This window comes from Mirounga angustirostris, unplaced genomic scaffold (genome assembly GCF_029215605.1).
Source record: "Mirounga angustirostris isolate CCGP_5_RB_7025 unplaced genomic scaffold, mMirAng1.0.hap1 SCAF_8, whole genome shotgun sequence".
NCBI lineage: Eukaryota > Metazoa > Chordata > Mammalia > Carnivora > Phocidae > Mirounga > Mirounga angustirostris.
The window spans coordinates 111423868-111440909 of record NW_026991716.1 but is presented as its reverse complement, the minus strand read 5'-3'; the positions used below and the strand labels follow the sequence as shown (position 1 = coordinate 111440909).

Below are 17042 nucleotides of genomic sequence, written 5' to 3'. Positions count from 1 at the left end.
CATGCACAAGTCTTCAATGACTTAATGCATCACTGATCAGTGTTGTAGTTTGCTCTGCTAGTCTGATAGTACTATGAGACTTCCTGAGAAATGCCATTAACTCAAGGCTGACATTCAGCTGTTAGAATGGTTAGACATGAATCCATGCCAGCTGGCAATTTAGCTACAGCCCTGAGCCCTTGCTGTCACCTTGTTAAGGTCCTGAGTTGTCCTAGATGGGTGAGAAGAGGGTCTCCTGTGAGACTCACCAGCCAGCAACTGTAGTTCCTGAATCTGTCTACCCTGGCAAAAAAATGGGCCCAAACTCTGGGTGGGGGCGGGAGGTTGTACTCCTGTTGATGACAAATAGCATCCATATGTGAAATGGCTGGTGCCTATCTGGTCCCCTGGGAATGTGACTAACCCCATTGGCTGGTGCTTCCCTCCACTATGACCACCTGTGGAAACATGACATCTACAGTGTATAAATAGTATCTGCACTAACTATCTCGGCCATTCCGCCTTCACTAACCCCACAATGCCTTGCTGCTCTGACTTCACTGGGCATGGGAGGAGTGGCTGAGAACCTTTCCTACACTGATTCCAGGGAATGAGAAACAGGCTAAAGTTACAGAAGTCATCCAAGTTAAACACCCCCAGTTTCAGCCTTTGGCCAATTAAATTAGCTTTTGTATTTAATAACAGCAAAATATGGGAACATTTTACCAGATTCCATCCAATTTGCAAGCCTAAATAATGTGGGGTGATGGTAATTCTTGATTAATAACTTCAGCCTGGCCTGAACATTGTGAACAGAAAGAAGAAAGAAATTAAGTGCAGAAGGCACCCAGGCCTCTGCCACACAAATTCTAATAACTTCAACATCAATTTTGTACAAGTACAAGGCTTGTTACCTTGTTTAGTGGCCCAAGTTTAATTTAAGAATCAACTGTCACAGCTTGTTCAACTCTCAGTAATGAGAGGCAATTTACTCAAGAGCCCTGTTATCCAAGAACCTTCCAGTGCACACACCATGAGCAGAGCAGGAGCACTGTATTATTTTAAAAGTTATATATTTTCTTTATGTAAAATTTTGTTGATCTATGTTTTCATCATTAACTCTCATTAGTCAAAACAGAATCAGCTCCTAATTCAGTTCTAAACTCTTCACGGGAACTCATTTTTGTTGTGCTTTAGAAATAAATGCCAAATATTTCTAAATAACAATATCCTAAAGGAAGAGGCCCCTTTGTTCCTTGTATTAAGAAAATGATGGAGGGCAATAAGAAAAATATTCTTTCACCCAAGAACTACTAACTAAACAAATAGTAAATCCAAGATACAACTTTAAAAGTGGAAAATGATTAAAAAAAAAAAAAAGAGGCACTATACCTGCTGTAAATCCAGTGTAATTGTCACATAATGGTATTCAATTCCATTCTTAATACTGGGACTCTGCCACCAAGTGTTCTTTCCATCAATAGCATTTGTAATCGGGTGTCTCTCTGTTGAATCAGCAGCAATATGTGGAAGGATCAAAAAAAAAGATCATATAATGAATTTATAGCTGTTGCTTTAAAGAAAAAAGTAAAACTAAGTTGAAAGCATCATCATGTGAATATCAAACATCAAAATAATATAAAGAGAGAGAAAATCATATCTTCAACAGAATTAATTTAATGCCAACTTTTTCACAACACTCTATAAGGTAGCATGAAATGCCTCAATAGTTAGGCTGTAAGAGAAGAAGCAGCTCAACACTCTGGTCATCAAATCACATAGGTGACTTTAAAGATTACTACAGAACTAAAGTGTGAAGAAATAATATTGAGATCTAATGGATGTGTCAGTCAAAGAGGCAAAAACTCTACTGTTTGAGGCAGCTCTAGTATGCCATTCACTTTGTGAACAAAAACATGAAATCCTGAATTGTGGTTGAAAGGTACTTGAAGATTTACCCTTCTGACACATTCATTATTACCAAGACTTGGGCAGTCCAGTATGTATCTGGGTTTAATATAAAATGCTGTCAAATCCATCCTATGAGACTTTTTGCAGTCAGGCCTTAACTGGCCAACTTCCAACCACTATTTAAAAAATATAATGAAAGATGGGGTGCCCGGGTGGCTCAGTCAGTTGAGCGTCCAACTCTTGGTTTTGGCAAAGGTCCTGATCTCAGGGCTGTGAGTTCAAGCCCCACATGGGGCTCCATGTTCAGCCAGGAGCCTGCTCGAGATCCTCTCTCTCCCTCTCCTTTGGCCCCTCCCCCTGTTCATGTTTGTGTGTGCACTCTCATAAAGAAGTATATCTTTAAAAATATATATATAATGAAAGATACTCCAAATCTCCCATCTAGCATTTTCCCATCCCCATCATCACTAACTCAATGGAGGAGTCTGGACAATAATGGTAAGCAGGGAGAGAAGAGCCCACGGAATTCTGTCCTACCAACAAAACGTGGATCTTCCCTCACCTTTACTCCAGATAGGTGAGAACAGAACCCGGTGTGCAAATTAAAAGGAAGACTGGAGATAGACGACAGGAGGGTGGACAATCACCCCACCCCGCCCTACCCCAGCAGTCTTTTCTTGCCATCCCTTTCCTTCTTGCGCTCCTCACACTTTGCATTTCCTCCAGCTTAGCACTGTGCCCCTCACATCAGCAGCCATTACCCCTAAGGTACCAAAGCCCTCATTCTGGTTTGGTTCTTAGTCATGGGTTCTTATCTGAAATCTGTTCTCCTTTTCCAAGTAACACAAATTCCGTTTTTTGTTTTTTTGTTTTTTCTTCTCTTCTAAAAACAGGCTCAAGCTCATTCACAGGCGAGGATGGCAGGAGTGGAGGTGGATGGAGATGTTCCTATTTCTATTCCAAGGGCTGCGCTAAGGTACTTAACTTCCTAAACTCTCACTTGAAAGTCAACATATTTAACCATTGAAATGTAAGCAAACCGGAGGCTAGCTTCCCTGCTACTCTTCTGTACATTATGGATTGCATATGACTTGGGGGTCAGTCTTGAGAATTTTTTAACACTACTTCTCTGGGGAGATGTTTAAATAAATGGTCTAAGAGTAACCTTTTAGAGTAAAACAGGATCTTTTTTGTAAATGGAAGGAATACTTCAAATAATGAACAAACCATATCACTACAAGGAGCAGTCATGGACTCTCCATTTGCCTACATGATGTAGTAATGTAAACAGGTACTCTAATGTAATGGTGATGAAAAAAGCATGAGATCTGGAATAAGAAGAGCTGGAGTATGAGGAGCTAGATATTCCACCTGGCTCCACTATTTGGTATTTAACCATGGCAACTCACTTACATTGTGTGTGCAATTCTTGAAATAGGGATAACAAAACTCCACTCCACAGCAGGGGTTCCCAGATTATTTTTCAGAAAAAAAGTAAATTAAAAAAAAATGTATGTGAGAGAGATTTGTGGAACTGATATGAGTTCTGGCTCTTCATTGATGCAAGTCACAGTAACCTCCAGTCTACTTTACTGTCATTTAATATACCATCACTATTATTTCATCAAATAATGAACAACTGAAACCAACAAAAGTTTTAAAGAACCATAATTTTAAAATGAAGAAGAGTTCTTTAAAATGTATTCATTTTGTTGTCATTAAAAATTTAGAATTTCTCATTTTCTCATTTTTCCATGGACCAGTTAAACATACCTTGGATGAGAACTCTAAACTAACACGGTTACCAGAGGAACATTAGAGCTATTAATATTCTAACCAGTATGCATATACATAAAATAAATTATACATCTGTTCAAAATGTACACTGTTCTGAATCTTAATTAGAGCTGAATTGCATTTAATAAAAAATTTGAAAAGAACAACAAAACCAAGGAAAATGAAGTTCTCAATGCAATAGGAATTTCATAATAAAGTGAAATCCTCTTCAAAAGAAAAATTTTTATTCAGACTGAATATTCTTTGATTATATTAGTTTTATTACAGTAGCCTGCTATGACTTGTTTAATTAAAAACATAGAGACTATGTTCTCCAGTTACTTATGGGAATATGAGAGCATAGGACAGGACAAAAATATTCTATTTTTATTGATAAATTATTTAGTTCAGCTAAACACTGGATGGATTTTGTTTTGTATCAAGTCTTACCACATTTGCAGTCCACTGAGATGAGGCATCCTACCTCATTACTGAAAAGTAAAACTGCTGAATGTATTTAATAATTAGCACTTGTTCTGTTGAAGCTAGGAAAGGTGTCAGGTCTTTATAATAATAGCAAATACCATAAGCAAAGCCAAATATCAAATAAATGCCCTTGTGGTATCAGTGGGTGCTGAAATTGGCACATTAGGAGTCAGAACCATAAGTGAAATATTTCTGGCATTGCTTCTGAAGAAAAATAAATATCACAGCAAACATTCCCCAAACATCTTCCGGAATCTTCTTTACAGACTGTGGGTTTAATATGTGACCGAAAACACACACAAAACCACATTTCCAAATCAAATTTGTGGCTCTTAGGTAATTCTGAGAGAAGCTAATTGGAAATTTTGATATCTCCCAACTCAGGTCAAATTGATAAGAGAATTAGTCACAAAAATGAGGATTGGGAGATGAATCAACAATTAACCAAATCCCCATTATGAAAGTTTAATCATAATTAATTTGCAAATACTGATTAATTGTTGGCATACTTCCCTTATTTAGAATGAGATAGAAACTTATAACATCCTCAACAGGGATAGCTACACAAGTCATTCCAAGGGCTAACTGATCAGAAAATTGGCGAGGGAATCATTGACGAGGTAAATATTTCAAACTGCTAGTTTTTAATTGGAAAGCACAATCTATTAACAGGAAGTTCAAGTTTCTTTTTCTTTGTATGGTAGTTAAGTACCTACCTGCCAGATTTATTCTAACTGTTCAATGAATTTGTAAAACTTTATCATCTGTTGCTCCAACTTTTCCTAAAATATATTCATGTAGTTTATTGCTAGATGTTTATTCTTATAGGGTATTGTTCTTTCTAAATTTCTAGTTCCAAAACAGGACTTTGAAATGTAATGAAGTTGGTAGCTTAAAATTAATCACACAAAGTAAATCCAGACTATAAGTTTAAAGAACACTTCAGGTAAATAAAAATGAGGAAATACAAAAAATATCTCCTTTGCATAGTGCTTAGTTACTAAAACATTCTGTTCACTATTGTCCCAATATAAAGCTAAATTTGCCTAAATACGGATGCTTCCACTGAGACACAAAAGACTGAAGGGGGAAGTGACAGGGTCTCTCTTGGATTCAATTTGGCAAATGCATCTCATCCATTTTTTCCAACCAAGAGTCTCCATTCAGTTATTTTCCACCCCAATCTTTGCATCTTCCTTCTATTCTGTCTCTGTGACTGTACATAGTTTCTTGTTTTTCTCCTTTCCTGGAATACCTTTCCCTCTAATATCAGGTAATTAGGCTTTTTAATGCCCAACTAAGTCTGACCTTCTTGGAAATTTCTCTTGATACTTCAGTTCCCACTAATGTTTTCCTTCTCAGAAATTCTACATCACTTATAATATGTACCACTAGGTATATAAGCCCTGAGTTTATAGTTTCAAATATTTGTTTAATTGCTTTCTATATTCAAACCTTATCTATCTTAACATTGTATTTATAGGAACTATAAATATGTGTATTTATATTTATATACACACACACACATATACATGTATACACACACACACAATTTTACACACTTTAACTCTCCCTCTCTGCCCAGTCCAACCTAAACATGCATTCACACACTCCCAACCACCTGCCCATCACTCCCACTCCATCCCAACCATTTCTATGCCTCTGGGCTTTCTCACATTCCTCATGAAATCATCAAGGCTACCAGTCTAAACCAATGGCAGTTTCTCCCCATCAGGCTTCATTTTCCTCCCTAATGAACCTAAAGCTCATAGTCCATCAATTCATTTATCTTCTGGCCTTTACTTCCATTTTCTTGCCACCTTATCCTTCCATTCCACTTTCTCTGTAAAATTGCATGAGGCTCAGTACAAACATTTGATTCTTCCATTTTACCCCATATGGAATTCTTACTTTATTCTCATTATGGCTCAGCAATTTTCCTATTCCCCGAAAGCAGTTAATCAAAATTTTACTTCTTTCCTTAACAGAAGACTCAGACACATATCTTAATGAGAAAATCAAGAACATTAAATAATAATTCCCTCCCAAATACTTCCTTCTCTCTGCCTCTACTCATCCTCCCTCGTTCTGATTTGATCAGTTAAAAGATATGTGTCTCTTAATTCAAGGCTTTCCACCTCTGTTTAGTGACTCATCCGTTTTTACCTCTAGAGAACTACCACCCCCACCTTTATCCTCAACTTTATCCTCAACTTTCCTGGCCTCTCCTTTCACTGAAACTTGTTCAAATGCCTCCTGACTCTGAAAACCTTCAATACACCACATGTTCCTCTGTCGAAGTCCTCCACTCCCTTTCACATCAAAGATATTTGAGGGAATATTCCTACACTCCTTTCTTTCCTCTCTACCACTCATTTATCAACCTTGTGGTGTGACTTTTGCCACCATCAGTCCACTGACTGCTTTAACAAGGTTACCAATGGATCCCATACTCTCAAAATCAAGGAAAATCTATTTTACACTTTGCTTACTCAATTTCTTGGAAGCAGTTAACATTGTGGATTACTCATTCTTCCTGAAAATTCTTTCCTTTCTCACATGCATGGTACCTGAATCTTCTGATTTCCTTCCTTGGATTCTGTTTCTCTTTATTGCCTCTCTTTATTATCTCTAGATTCCACTTAACCTACCTCCCTTAGTTTTTGATATTTCCATAAGGCTTTGACCTAGGTCCTTTGCCTTTATTGTCCTATACAAAAATAAGCAAACAGGTAAGATGTGTTCCATCACTCCCCACTCCTATGCCCATACCATGATAATCTACGTCATAGAAATAACCAGAGCCGTTAAAAGGCAAGGAAGGTTTGTGATGGTCGCCATCTTCTTCTTATTTTTTTTTAACATTCTGTGATACACAAGACCACCAATTTTAGTCACAAAAGTCCCAATTCTCCAAATAAAATAATGTTTTCAGCATCCCTAAATTATACAATAGAGAGGCGACTATGCGTTCTTCCTTTTAACCAGTTCCAGTAAAGAATGCACAATGCCTTCCAACTTTCTTTTGAGATAAAAAAATGTAGACTGTGAGAGAAAACTTCATTTTATAAGCTTTGCAACTTAAAAAGAGAAGGAAACTAAGCAAATTTTAAAATAATATAATTGTGAAGTTTTATTACTCACCTCACTGACATTAAGTATTTACATTATTAACCTCCCCAATATATATTTGATAATTTCCCAATGTGTATCTCTAAATCAACCTCCATCTCTAGAATTCTTGCATACCACCCTCCCCTTCTCCATATAAGTTCTTTACCTGTTAAACCAAATTACTCATAATTAACTGAATGTATCATGCTGTTCCATACCTCCAAGACTTGCATATGCTTTTTCTTTTATAATACTTTTCATCTTACTCTTATTTTTGCAGCACATGGGTCACTTTCCCCCAGGAATACTTAAATAACCTCTCTCATGTTCCCTTAACACTCTATTTACTTTTCTGCTTCTCCTATTTCCCCTTTCAGTCTCTTAAGGGCTACTTATGATTTACCATTATGCTTCAATACAATGCATTGCTAATAACAGGTGTTCAAATGTTTGCCAAATAAATACATAAATGAATCTGAGATGTCAGTGGAGTTCATAGAAGCCAGCAAGGGGGCTTTGTATGACACTTGTCCTTAAAACACTCCTCTTATGGTGTTTAAGAACCTCCATAATCTGGTTCCAGGCTCTGCACAAGATTTATCTCTACGTTCTGCCTTTTGATGCTTTTAGTTCTAGCCATTCCTAACTACTTGTAGTTCCCTGAGCAAGTAAGTTTTTCTGTCTTATTCGGAAGTCTCTTCTTGGCATTTCTTCTTCTCTTCCCACTCTCTCTTTTACCTGCTCAGCTAATACTTGTCCTTGGATCTCGGCTTAGATATCCCTTCTTTTGGCAAGCCTTCATTTGCACCAGGACTGAATTTGTGACCCTCCTCTCTCTCCTTCAAGCCCCTCTACTGATTCTTTACTTTGGACTTTTTGCCCATTTCTTCATTAGTTGAAGTGAGGGACCACACCTTATTCCTGCTGAAGTTGAATCTTCACCAGAGTACCTGGCACATAAGTGACCAATGAATGACTAAAGCCTACATTAATAACCACATCCTCAGATACTATTCTGGAAGTAGTAAACCTAATGACTGGCACAGGTCTTCAGCTAGAAAACCTTCCTCAAGTAATGTACCTAGTACATATAAAGAACTCCAATGATGTTTGTCAGATGGTAGAGAAAGGGTATAAAGAAGCTCCCTTTCCCAAGTTCCAAGTTCCAGGAATTTGGGAGACCACAAACCCTTTGACTTTAATGCAACTTCACCTCAAAATCTCTCAATTACAGATCCTAGCCAGTGCCAGGCAAATACGTATTAAAATACATACGGTATGGATTGCTGCTGTTTTGATTGCAGATTCGACACTGAGGGTTCCTCACGGGCTGCCCAGGGACATGCTCTACCAATTTGCAATACATTTCAGGTCCTTTTTCTCCACATGTTGCATTTGTGGTGATGAGAGCATTAGAAGCAAGATTCAGGACAGCAGGAAATAAACCTGAAAAAGAAGGACAAATGAAGATTTGTGGGCCAGAAACAACATGGTATGATTTTGGTGCATTTTAAGATGAAATTAAGATAGGATATTTTTCAGAGCATTAAATTAATCGAAAATTAAATAATCAGTGATAATTGAATATTTGACTTAATTAAGTACTCTATATAAATAGCATGTGTTCTCAAATGAACATTTCTTTTTGGGTCTTAAATATAAAATCTAAACCTATCTTCTTAATTTTTATTTATTTGAGAGAGAGAGAGTGAGAGAGAGCACATGAGAGTGGGGAGGGTCAGAGGGAGAAGCAGACTCCCTGCCGAGCAGGGAGCCCAATGCGGGACTCGATCCCAGGACTCCAGGATCATGACCTGAGCCGAAGGCAGTCGCTTAACCAACTGAGCCACCCAGGTGCCCCCTATCTTCTTAATTTTTAACCTCTAATACTTAATTAGGAAGAAAGTCCCATCTCTAACACACACTTAAAAAAAAAATCTTCTCAGACTGTTGAATCTCAGATCTCTACCTCTGAAACAAATAATGCAATATATGTTAAGAAAAAAAAAGAAGAAGAAGAAGGTAGCAGGAGGGGAAGAATGAAGCAGGGGAAATCGGAGGGGTAGACGAACCATGAGAGAGGATGGACTCTGAAAAACAAACTGAGGGTTCTAGAGGGGAGGGGGGTGGGAGGATGGGTTAGCCTGGTAATGGGTATTGAGGAGGGCACATTCTGCATGGAGCACTGGGTGTTATGCACAAACAATGAATTATGGAACACTACATCTAAAACTAATGATGTAATGTATGGGGATTAACATAAGAATAAAAAAATAAATAAATAAAAAATAAAAAAATAAAAAAAATCTTCTCTTCATGTTATTGGCAAAAGATCCATCTTCCATCTTCCATTTCAGCTATTTTATATCTAACAGTAAACTATAACCATATGTAAAGGTTTTGCACAAGTTTGCATTTATATTTTTTGTGGTCATTTTTATGTTCCAATTATTATTTAGCATTAAGTGGTTGTTATAATTCCTTTATATCCAAACTGGAGAAAAGAGCAAATGATAAAAAGATTTTGGAAAACAATTCTTTACTGCCTTCTGTGCTATAGGGCATATTATATAGCAATATATTATCAGAAACAACAAGTATAGTAGTCCATGATCCTACCGGCAATTATTTCTTAGATACAATAGAATTTTAAGCTTGCTCAGATAAAATCACAGAGACCCATCTTAGTGTAGAGTTGAGAAGGCCCTTCATTCCAAATGAACTCAGGTCTTTACTTGCTACAACTTAATGTCAATTCTGCTTCATGTATACATGTCTAGTATTTGTATTTTATGGATCTATTTTCAATGACAATATAGTAAAGTCATTTATCAGAAGCCACTCTAACTAAAAAACTTGTCTTGGAGAAAGTACATTTAAGATTACAGATAATTTGACTCAGTTTGTATAAGGAACATGCTAACCATTTAGGTGGTCTCTGCTCTATACACATGCCAAGTAGGTCTACATTAACTCAACTACTGATAGAAAGTTCTTTATTAACTAAATCTTACGTCCCAGTGTTTTACTGAGATCCCTAGAGTTTTGAGTTCATCAGTGTTTTCTTCCCTATCTTCAAACCTTAGCACATGCTAGGTACAGAGTAAGTATGCAATATATTTGTAAAATGAATGGATTATAAATACTGGCCACATAAATGTTCTTTGCATTATCTGCATCTTCATCCTCCTCCTCCTCATCAGCATTATTGAATGTTTATAATGTTCCAGGAACTATTCTGTCAGGCACTGTTCTAGCACTCTATCTCTTGGACTAATTTGCTACAAATGATACCCTTAGGAGCTACATGCTATTATTACCCTTATTTTATTGAGATGTTCAGTAACTTGCCTATGATTGCAGCTAGCAAATAGCAGAACTGTGATTTGAGCCCAAAAAATCTCGCTCCAGATCTGTCCTCTTAATCACTATACTGCATGTCCTCTACTATATCATATGAAACTACATAAATCTATTGCTAACTTGTGGTCCTGGTTGATCTTAGAACTGCACTGAAAGAAATAGCAGTACAGCAAATAAAAAAGATTTTTAAATAATTTTGATCTCTTTTGTAATCATACTCAACAATTTCAAAGAGGTAAGCAAATTCATAAGACCAGGCAAGATCACAATTATTGTCTCAGTCACTCTCAGGGTCTCCCAAAAAGCTGACTCCAAACAATCTCTCTCTTCCCTCCCTTACCACACTTTTACCAGTTTCTAAAATCCCTCTGGTTCTGCTGCTCCAATCTAGCCATGCCCCCACCCTCCCAGCCCTCCTGCCTTGTGCTTTTCTCCAGCTAATAGTTACTTGGGGTTTCCAATTTTTCCTTGTTTGCCAGATGTTCAGAACTTATTTTTTTTTGAGGATTTTTATTAAGTTCAATTAGCCAACATATAGTACATCATTAGTTTCAGCTGTAGAGTTCTCTTATTCATCATTGCATATAACACCCAGTGCTCATCAGATCATGTGCCCTCCTTAATGCACATCACCCAGTTACCCCATTCCCCCACCCCCTTCCCTTCTGCAACCCTCAATTTTTTTCCCAGAGTCCAGAGTCTCTCATGGTTTGTCTCCCTCTCTGATTTCTTCCCATCCAGTTTTCTCTCCCTTCCCCTATGGTCCTCTGCCTTATTTCTTGTATCCCACATATTAGTGAAACCAGATGATAATTGTCTTTCTCTGCTTGACTTATTTCACTTAGCCTAATCCCCTCCAGTTCCATCCAAGTCAATGCAAATGGTAGGTATTCATCCTTTCTGATGGCTGAGTAATATTCCATTGTATATATGAACCACATCTTCTTTATCCATTCATCTGTTGAAAGACATCTTGGCTCCTTCCACAGTTTGGCTATTGTGGACACTGCTGCTATGAGCATTGGGGTGCATGTGCCCCTTCTTTTCACTACATCTGTATCTTGGGGTAAATACACAGTAGTGCAATTGCTGCATCATAGGGTAGCTCTATTATTAATGTCTTGAGGAATGTCCATACTGTTTTCCAGAGTGGCTGTACCAGCTTGCATTCCCACCAACAGTGTAAGAGGGTTCCCCTTTCCACATCCTCACCAACATTTGTCATTCCTTGTCTTATTAATTTTGGCCATTCTAATTAGTATAAGGTGATAGCTCAATGTGGTTTTGATTTGCACTTCCCTGATGGCAAGTGATGTGGAACATTTTTTCATGTGTCTATTAGTCATTTGTATGTCTTTTTTGGAGAAGTGTGTTCATATCTTCTGCCCATTTCTTGACTGGATTATTTGTTTTTTTGGGTGTTGAGTTTGAGAAGTTCTTTATAGATCTTGGATATCAGCCCTTTATCTGTTATGTCATTTGCAAATATCTTCTCTCATTCCGTAGGTTGACTTTTAGTTTTGTTGACTGTTTTCTTTGCTGTGCAGAAGCTTTTTATCTTGATGAAGTCTCAATAGTTCATTTTTACTTTTGTTTCCCTTGCCTTTAGAGACAGAATTTACTTTTTACTCAATTGCAATCACTATCTTATTCATTCTTCCTGATGAGTTTATTTCCCCAACCCCCTTGTTTCCCTCATCTGTATGCTCTGACCCCCTCAATGAGACTTTCTGCCTATGTGACATGAGTAGAGCTAATATGATCAGATGGTCACTGTCAGAAAAATATTAGCCATTCATAAAGCTACTGTTATATATTTCATGAGGAAATGTAGAGTGTTTTCTAAATGGTAAAGTACTATAAGTACAAATGTTATTTATCTTTTTTTTTAGTTTTACTTATATATGCAGACTTATTGGAAACTACCTCAATTTTGTGAGGTTCACCACATTACAAATTTTAAAATAATTTGATCATTCCCAAAGCATTATCTCTTTACCTTATTTTATTCTCTAGATTGGTAAATGATATATGATTAAATAAAATTTGTCTATCTTTCTCTTCTATCATTCATTGCCATTTTGCATTTAACTGTACAATTATTATTTCATCAAATATGGATTGAGCACAGTATGCCAGATACCACAAAAGATTTGAGAATGAAAACACTATTAAGATAGGCTTTCTGGTGAGAAGTGATATGAGATGAATCTCAAAGGAAAAATAGTAGTTTATCTGGTAGAGAAAAGGAAGTAGGGAAGAGCAAACACAGCAGGCAGAGGGAACAGCATATGAGTATGGACTTGTTTCTGAAAGCTTATGTGAATTTTGAGTGACTAATGGAGTTGTTGTGATTGTTTTAACCCATAAGATTAGGTGATTGTTTAGACATGGATACAGATCCAGGTATATAGATATACAGATACAGATATGGCTACAGATCTAGACACATAGAGATTACACAGAGTATACACAATGGTTCACATATACATCAAAACAAACCACTGCCTATTTGTCACTGTCAGTAATTTGTTTTAGTGGCATTTTTTTACAGGTCTTCATAATTTTAGTGTATACTGTAGAACAAAATAGGTAATTAGAAGGAAGACATATGCCAGGCATCCTGTTTCTAGGACAAAACTCTACCTCTCGTCTTGCTGGCCTGCAGAGTAACTTTAGGTAGTTAAACCCCTTCTAATCCCTCCAAACAAAACCAGTTTACTTATACAAAAGCCATCTCTGGCAGTGGCCATTCATCTCTAAAACTGCCGCAGGACACTGTCAGTTTTGTTCTGTGATCTTTGTCTCCTCCCTCAACTTCGACTAGTTCTGACTTTGACCCTGACCTTGAGTCTGTTTCACAGATTGGGTAAGACTCCCCATGCCCTGGTGCAGCCCTGTGTAGGACCTGATTTGAGTTGGCTTGACCTGCACTTTCTCAGGTCTGAGTAATCATGGGAGGGGGCCAGGAAGGAAAGACGACTGGTGAAAACTATTTTATTGTATATTGTAGGGTCTGAAAATATAGAATTGGATTACATTCCAATTCCCCCACAGAATTAAATGAATAAAATGTGAGCAAAATGACATGGCTGTAAAAGAATCACATGTAGAGAAGTAACACTGATTCAGAAGCTATTTCATATTCATTGATAGGACTTTTAATCGCTTGGTCACCCCATTGCATAGATTTCATCAGTCTCATTTTACAAATGAAGAACGTGCAGCCCAGAGAAGATGAACATTTTGCACAAAATTATGAATTAGTAAGATTGAAAACTAAGATTTGAACTCAGCCCTTTAACCTAGAAGACTTATTCTTATCAGGGCATGAAGAAGAGACAAAACCTGGTCCTCAGCTTATCAGTTTACATATTTAATAGAAGAAATAACTTGCCCAGTCACCACACCTTTGTTGCTTCATAGACTTTTCTACTCCTAAACAAAGATATTAATAAAATTTACATTTATTATCTTTCAGTTCTTTCCATTGATTTGTTACACTTATTAATCATGTGCTCAAAATTAACCTTTTCAATTTAATTGCCTTGCTTTGTGGCCAAGGAACAGTTGCCTTTTGAAGTTTTATCAGCTATTTTGCTGTTTATTTTTTTAAAAAGTCAGTAAAGTATATTGGTCAGGGAAGGTCTCCAATTAGTTGCTAACAACCAATTTGAAGAGTCAGTCAATATCTGAGCTTTTATTGAATCTTCAGCAGGTTGTATTATAGATTGCAGCCCATTTTCATTATATGTTAAATCTATTAAGCTGTTCCTATTTATTCCCACTCAAAAGCAGGAGAGCAATATTTATTGCTATATTCAATATGGGTTGCTTGGTTAAGATTATGTAAACACTGTGAGTGTAAATGAACTACAAATAGCTGGTGAACCTTTATAGAGTATTGACTTACAGCCTCTTAATTCAATTTGAGGTCATGTAATGTTAATGACATAAAAGCCAGTCGTCATTACCCATATGATTATGATTGACATTTTTTTCTGAATAGTGTCTAGACTAAGTAAATTTAGTTGGATTTGTGGCATAACAAAGTCTGAACAAAAACAAATATTTATTCTCCCTATATTATATATTTTATTAGAGATAGGAATATGATTACTATATAGAAAATAATATATATTCTGTTATATAATGTATACTATAATAAATAGTCTAGAAAAAGCTAAGTTTAATAGCAGGTGAAAAATAGAAATTTTTTACAATATGGCAAACATTTAGAAAGTTCACCAAATTTCCAGGTGGATGTTTTTATACTATATTTGCTACTCCAAATACTGTGGTGTGTTCATACACATTTGCATGATTGTGATGATTTGTAACCTCAAAATCCCACACTCTGGTTTCAAAGGGCAGAAGCACTTTTAAAACCTGCATGTAGAGGTTCTACTTTTAATAATTGTGGAGTAGCTTCCAATGAATCAAACCCCTCACAAATTACAGCTATGACTTCTGAACAAATTATATATTTTTAGAAACCCCCAAAACCTGAAAACAATGGAGAACAACCCAAAACAGATAAGGTAGGAGGGATGTGTATGCTTAGAAAAAGGAAGATATTGGATGTGTTTCAGACTGCACCAGGCACAGTGGTGAAAACACAAATAGAATTCCACAGCTCCTCTCATCTGTCTGTCTTTTTCTAAACAATCTTGAAAAACCAGAGAACAAAACTAAGAACAGCCATAGCTGCAATAAAGTGAGAAAAAAATGCTGGAAAAGAGAAAACCACATAAAAGGAGCCAAAAATATGTGTATAAACTCTTCCCAAATCCTTCACTGACGCCAGACCTGAATATGGCCCAGCCTGTACTCCAACTGGGGCTAAAAGAACAAAACAGAAATCTATGGTAGCTGCATTCCACAGGGGAGACTACAGTTTAGTGTTTGAGTCCACACAAGTTAGTCAACTGGTATAACACAAAAATAAAAAATGGAGGACTATTCTTCAGAAAAACATAACAGAATCCTGGGTTTCTACAATGTATCATTCACAATGTCCAGACTGCATTTAAAAATAATATATTAAATGTACAAAGAAATAAAATGCTACCCATATTTAAAGAAAAGCAATGAATAAAGACCAACATTGATATCAACCCAATGTTGGAGTTAGCATACAAATATTTTTAAGCACCTTTAAACCTATGATCAAGGACACACAAAAAAAATGCTTATAAGGAAAAGACAAATAGGAAATTCCAGTAGAGGAATAGAAACTACAAAAAAAAAAAAAAAACCCACCAAATATAAATTCTAGAACTGAAAAATGCAGTATCTAGAATATAAAAAATCATAGCATGGGATTAATAGAAAATTGGTTGAGAGGAAAAAAAGTGTAAATGAACTTGAATATAAAGTGATAGACTCTTTTCCTAAGTCTTTATTTTTTTAAAATTTTTTAATTTGAGAGAGAGAAAGAAAGAGCGAGCACGAACAGGGGGGAGGGACAGAGAGAGAGAAAGAAGCAGACTCCCCACTGAGCAGGGAGTCTGATGTGGGACTCAATCCCAGGACCCTGGGATCATGACCTAAGCCAAAGACAGACGATTAACTGACTGAGCCACCCAGGTACCCTCCTAAGTCTTTAAATACATTTTAATGTTTAAAGAAGAAATTATAATGCTGCAGGGGGCAGGGAGGGTTACAATGTATGTTAATGTAACACAGATGACAATTATAACAAAGATATGGGGGTGGAAAGATCATGGTAAGTAGATCTATATATTTCCAAGGTTCTTTTTTTTTAAAATTTTATTTTATTATGTTATGTTAATAACCATACATTTCCAAGGTTCTTGTGCTTTACAGTAAGTGGTAGATTATTAAAAAGATTGACAGCTTCAAATGTTTGAAAGTTTGTGGAGCAACTGGAACTCTACCCCACTGCTGTTGGGAATATAAATTAGTACAACTACATTAGAAAAGAATTAGACATTTTTTTGTTTGTTCATTTTTTAAATAAATTTAAACCTAGGCCCCTACATTCCACCCTTAGGTAAAATCCCAAGAGAAATAATAGTACATGTCTATGAAAAGACCTATGCAAAATTGTTCATGGAAGCTCTTATTATAATAACCAAATCTGGATATCGCTCAGGTGTTTATCAATGGGAGAACTGATACAGAAACTGTGGTTTATTCACACAATGGCACACTATTCAGCATTAAAGTGGAGCAAACTACTGATACATGGAAAGAGATGACTCTCAAAAGCATTATGCCAAATAAAAGAAGCTTTACCAAAAAAGAGTGCATATTCTATTATTCGTTTATTTGACTTTTTAGAACAGACTAATCTATTGGGAAAATAAAACAGAAAAACCTGGTTGATTTGAGGGGTAGAGACTGACTGGAAAGAGGCATCAGACCATTTCTGGGGTGATGGTAATATT

At 36.5% G+C, this 17042-nt stretch overlaps 1 protein-coding gene across 1 annotated transcript in view; it reads right to left on the bottom strand.

The window, feature by feature from the left end:
* LAMA2 (laminin subunit alpha 2) overlaps positions 1–17042 on the bottom strand; it is a 621471-nt gene that overhangs the window by 460174 nt on the left and 144255 nt on the right. The window contains exons 2-3 of the mRNA XM_045865518.3: positions 8542–8712; positions 1372–1484 (exon numbers count right to left, since the gene is read on the bottom strand). Coding sequence (XP_045721474.2) covers positions 1372–1484; positions 8542–8712 — 284 coding nt within the window. The remainder of the gene's footprint in view (positions 1–1371; positions 1485–8541; positions 8713–17042) is intronic.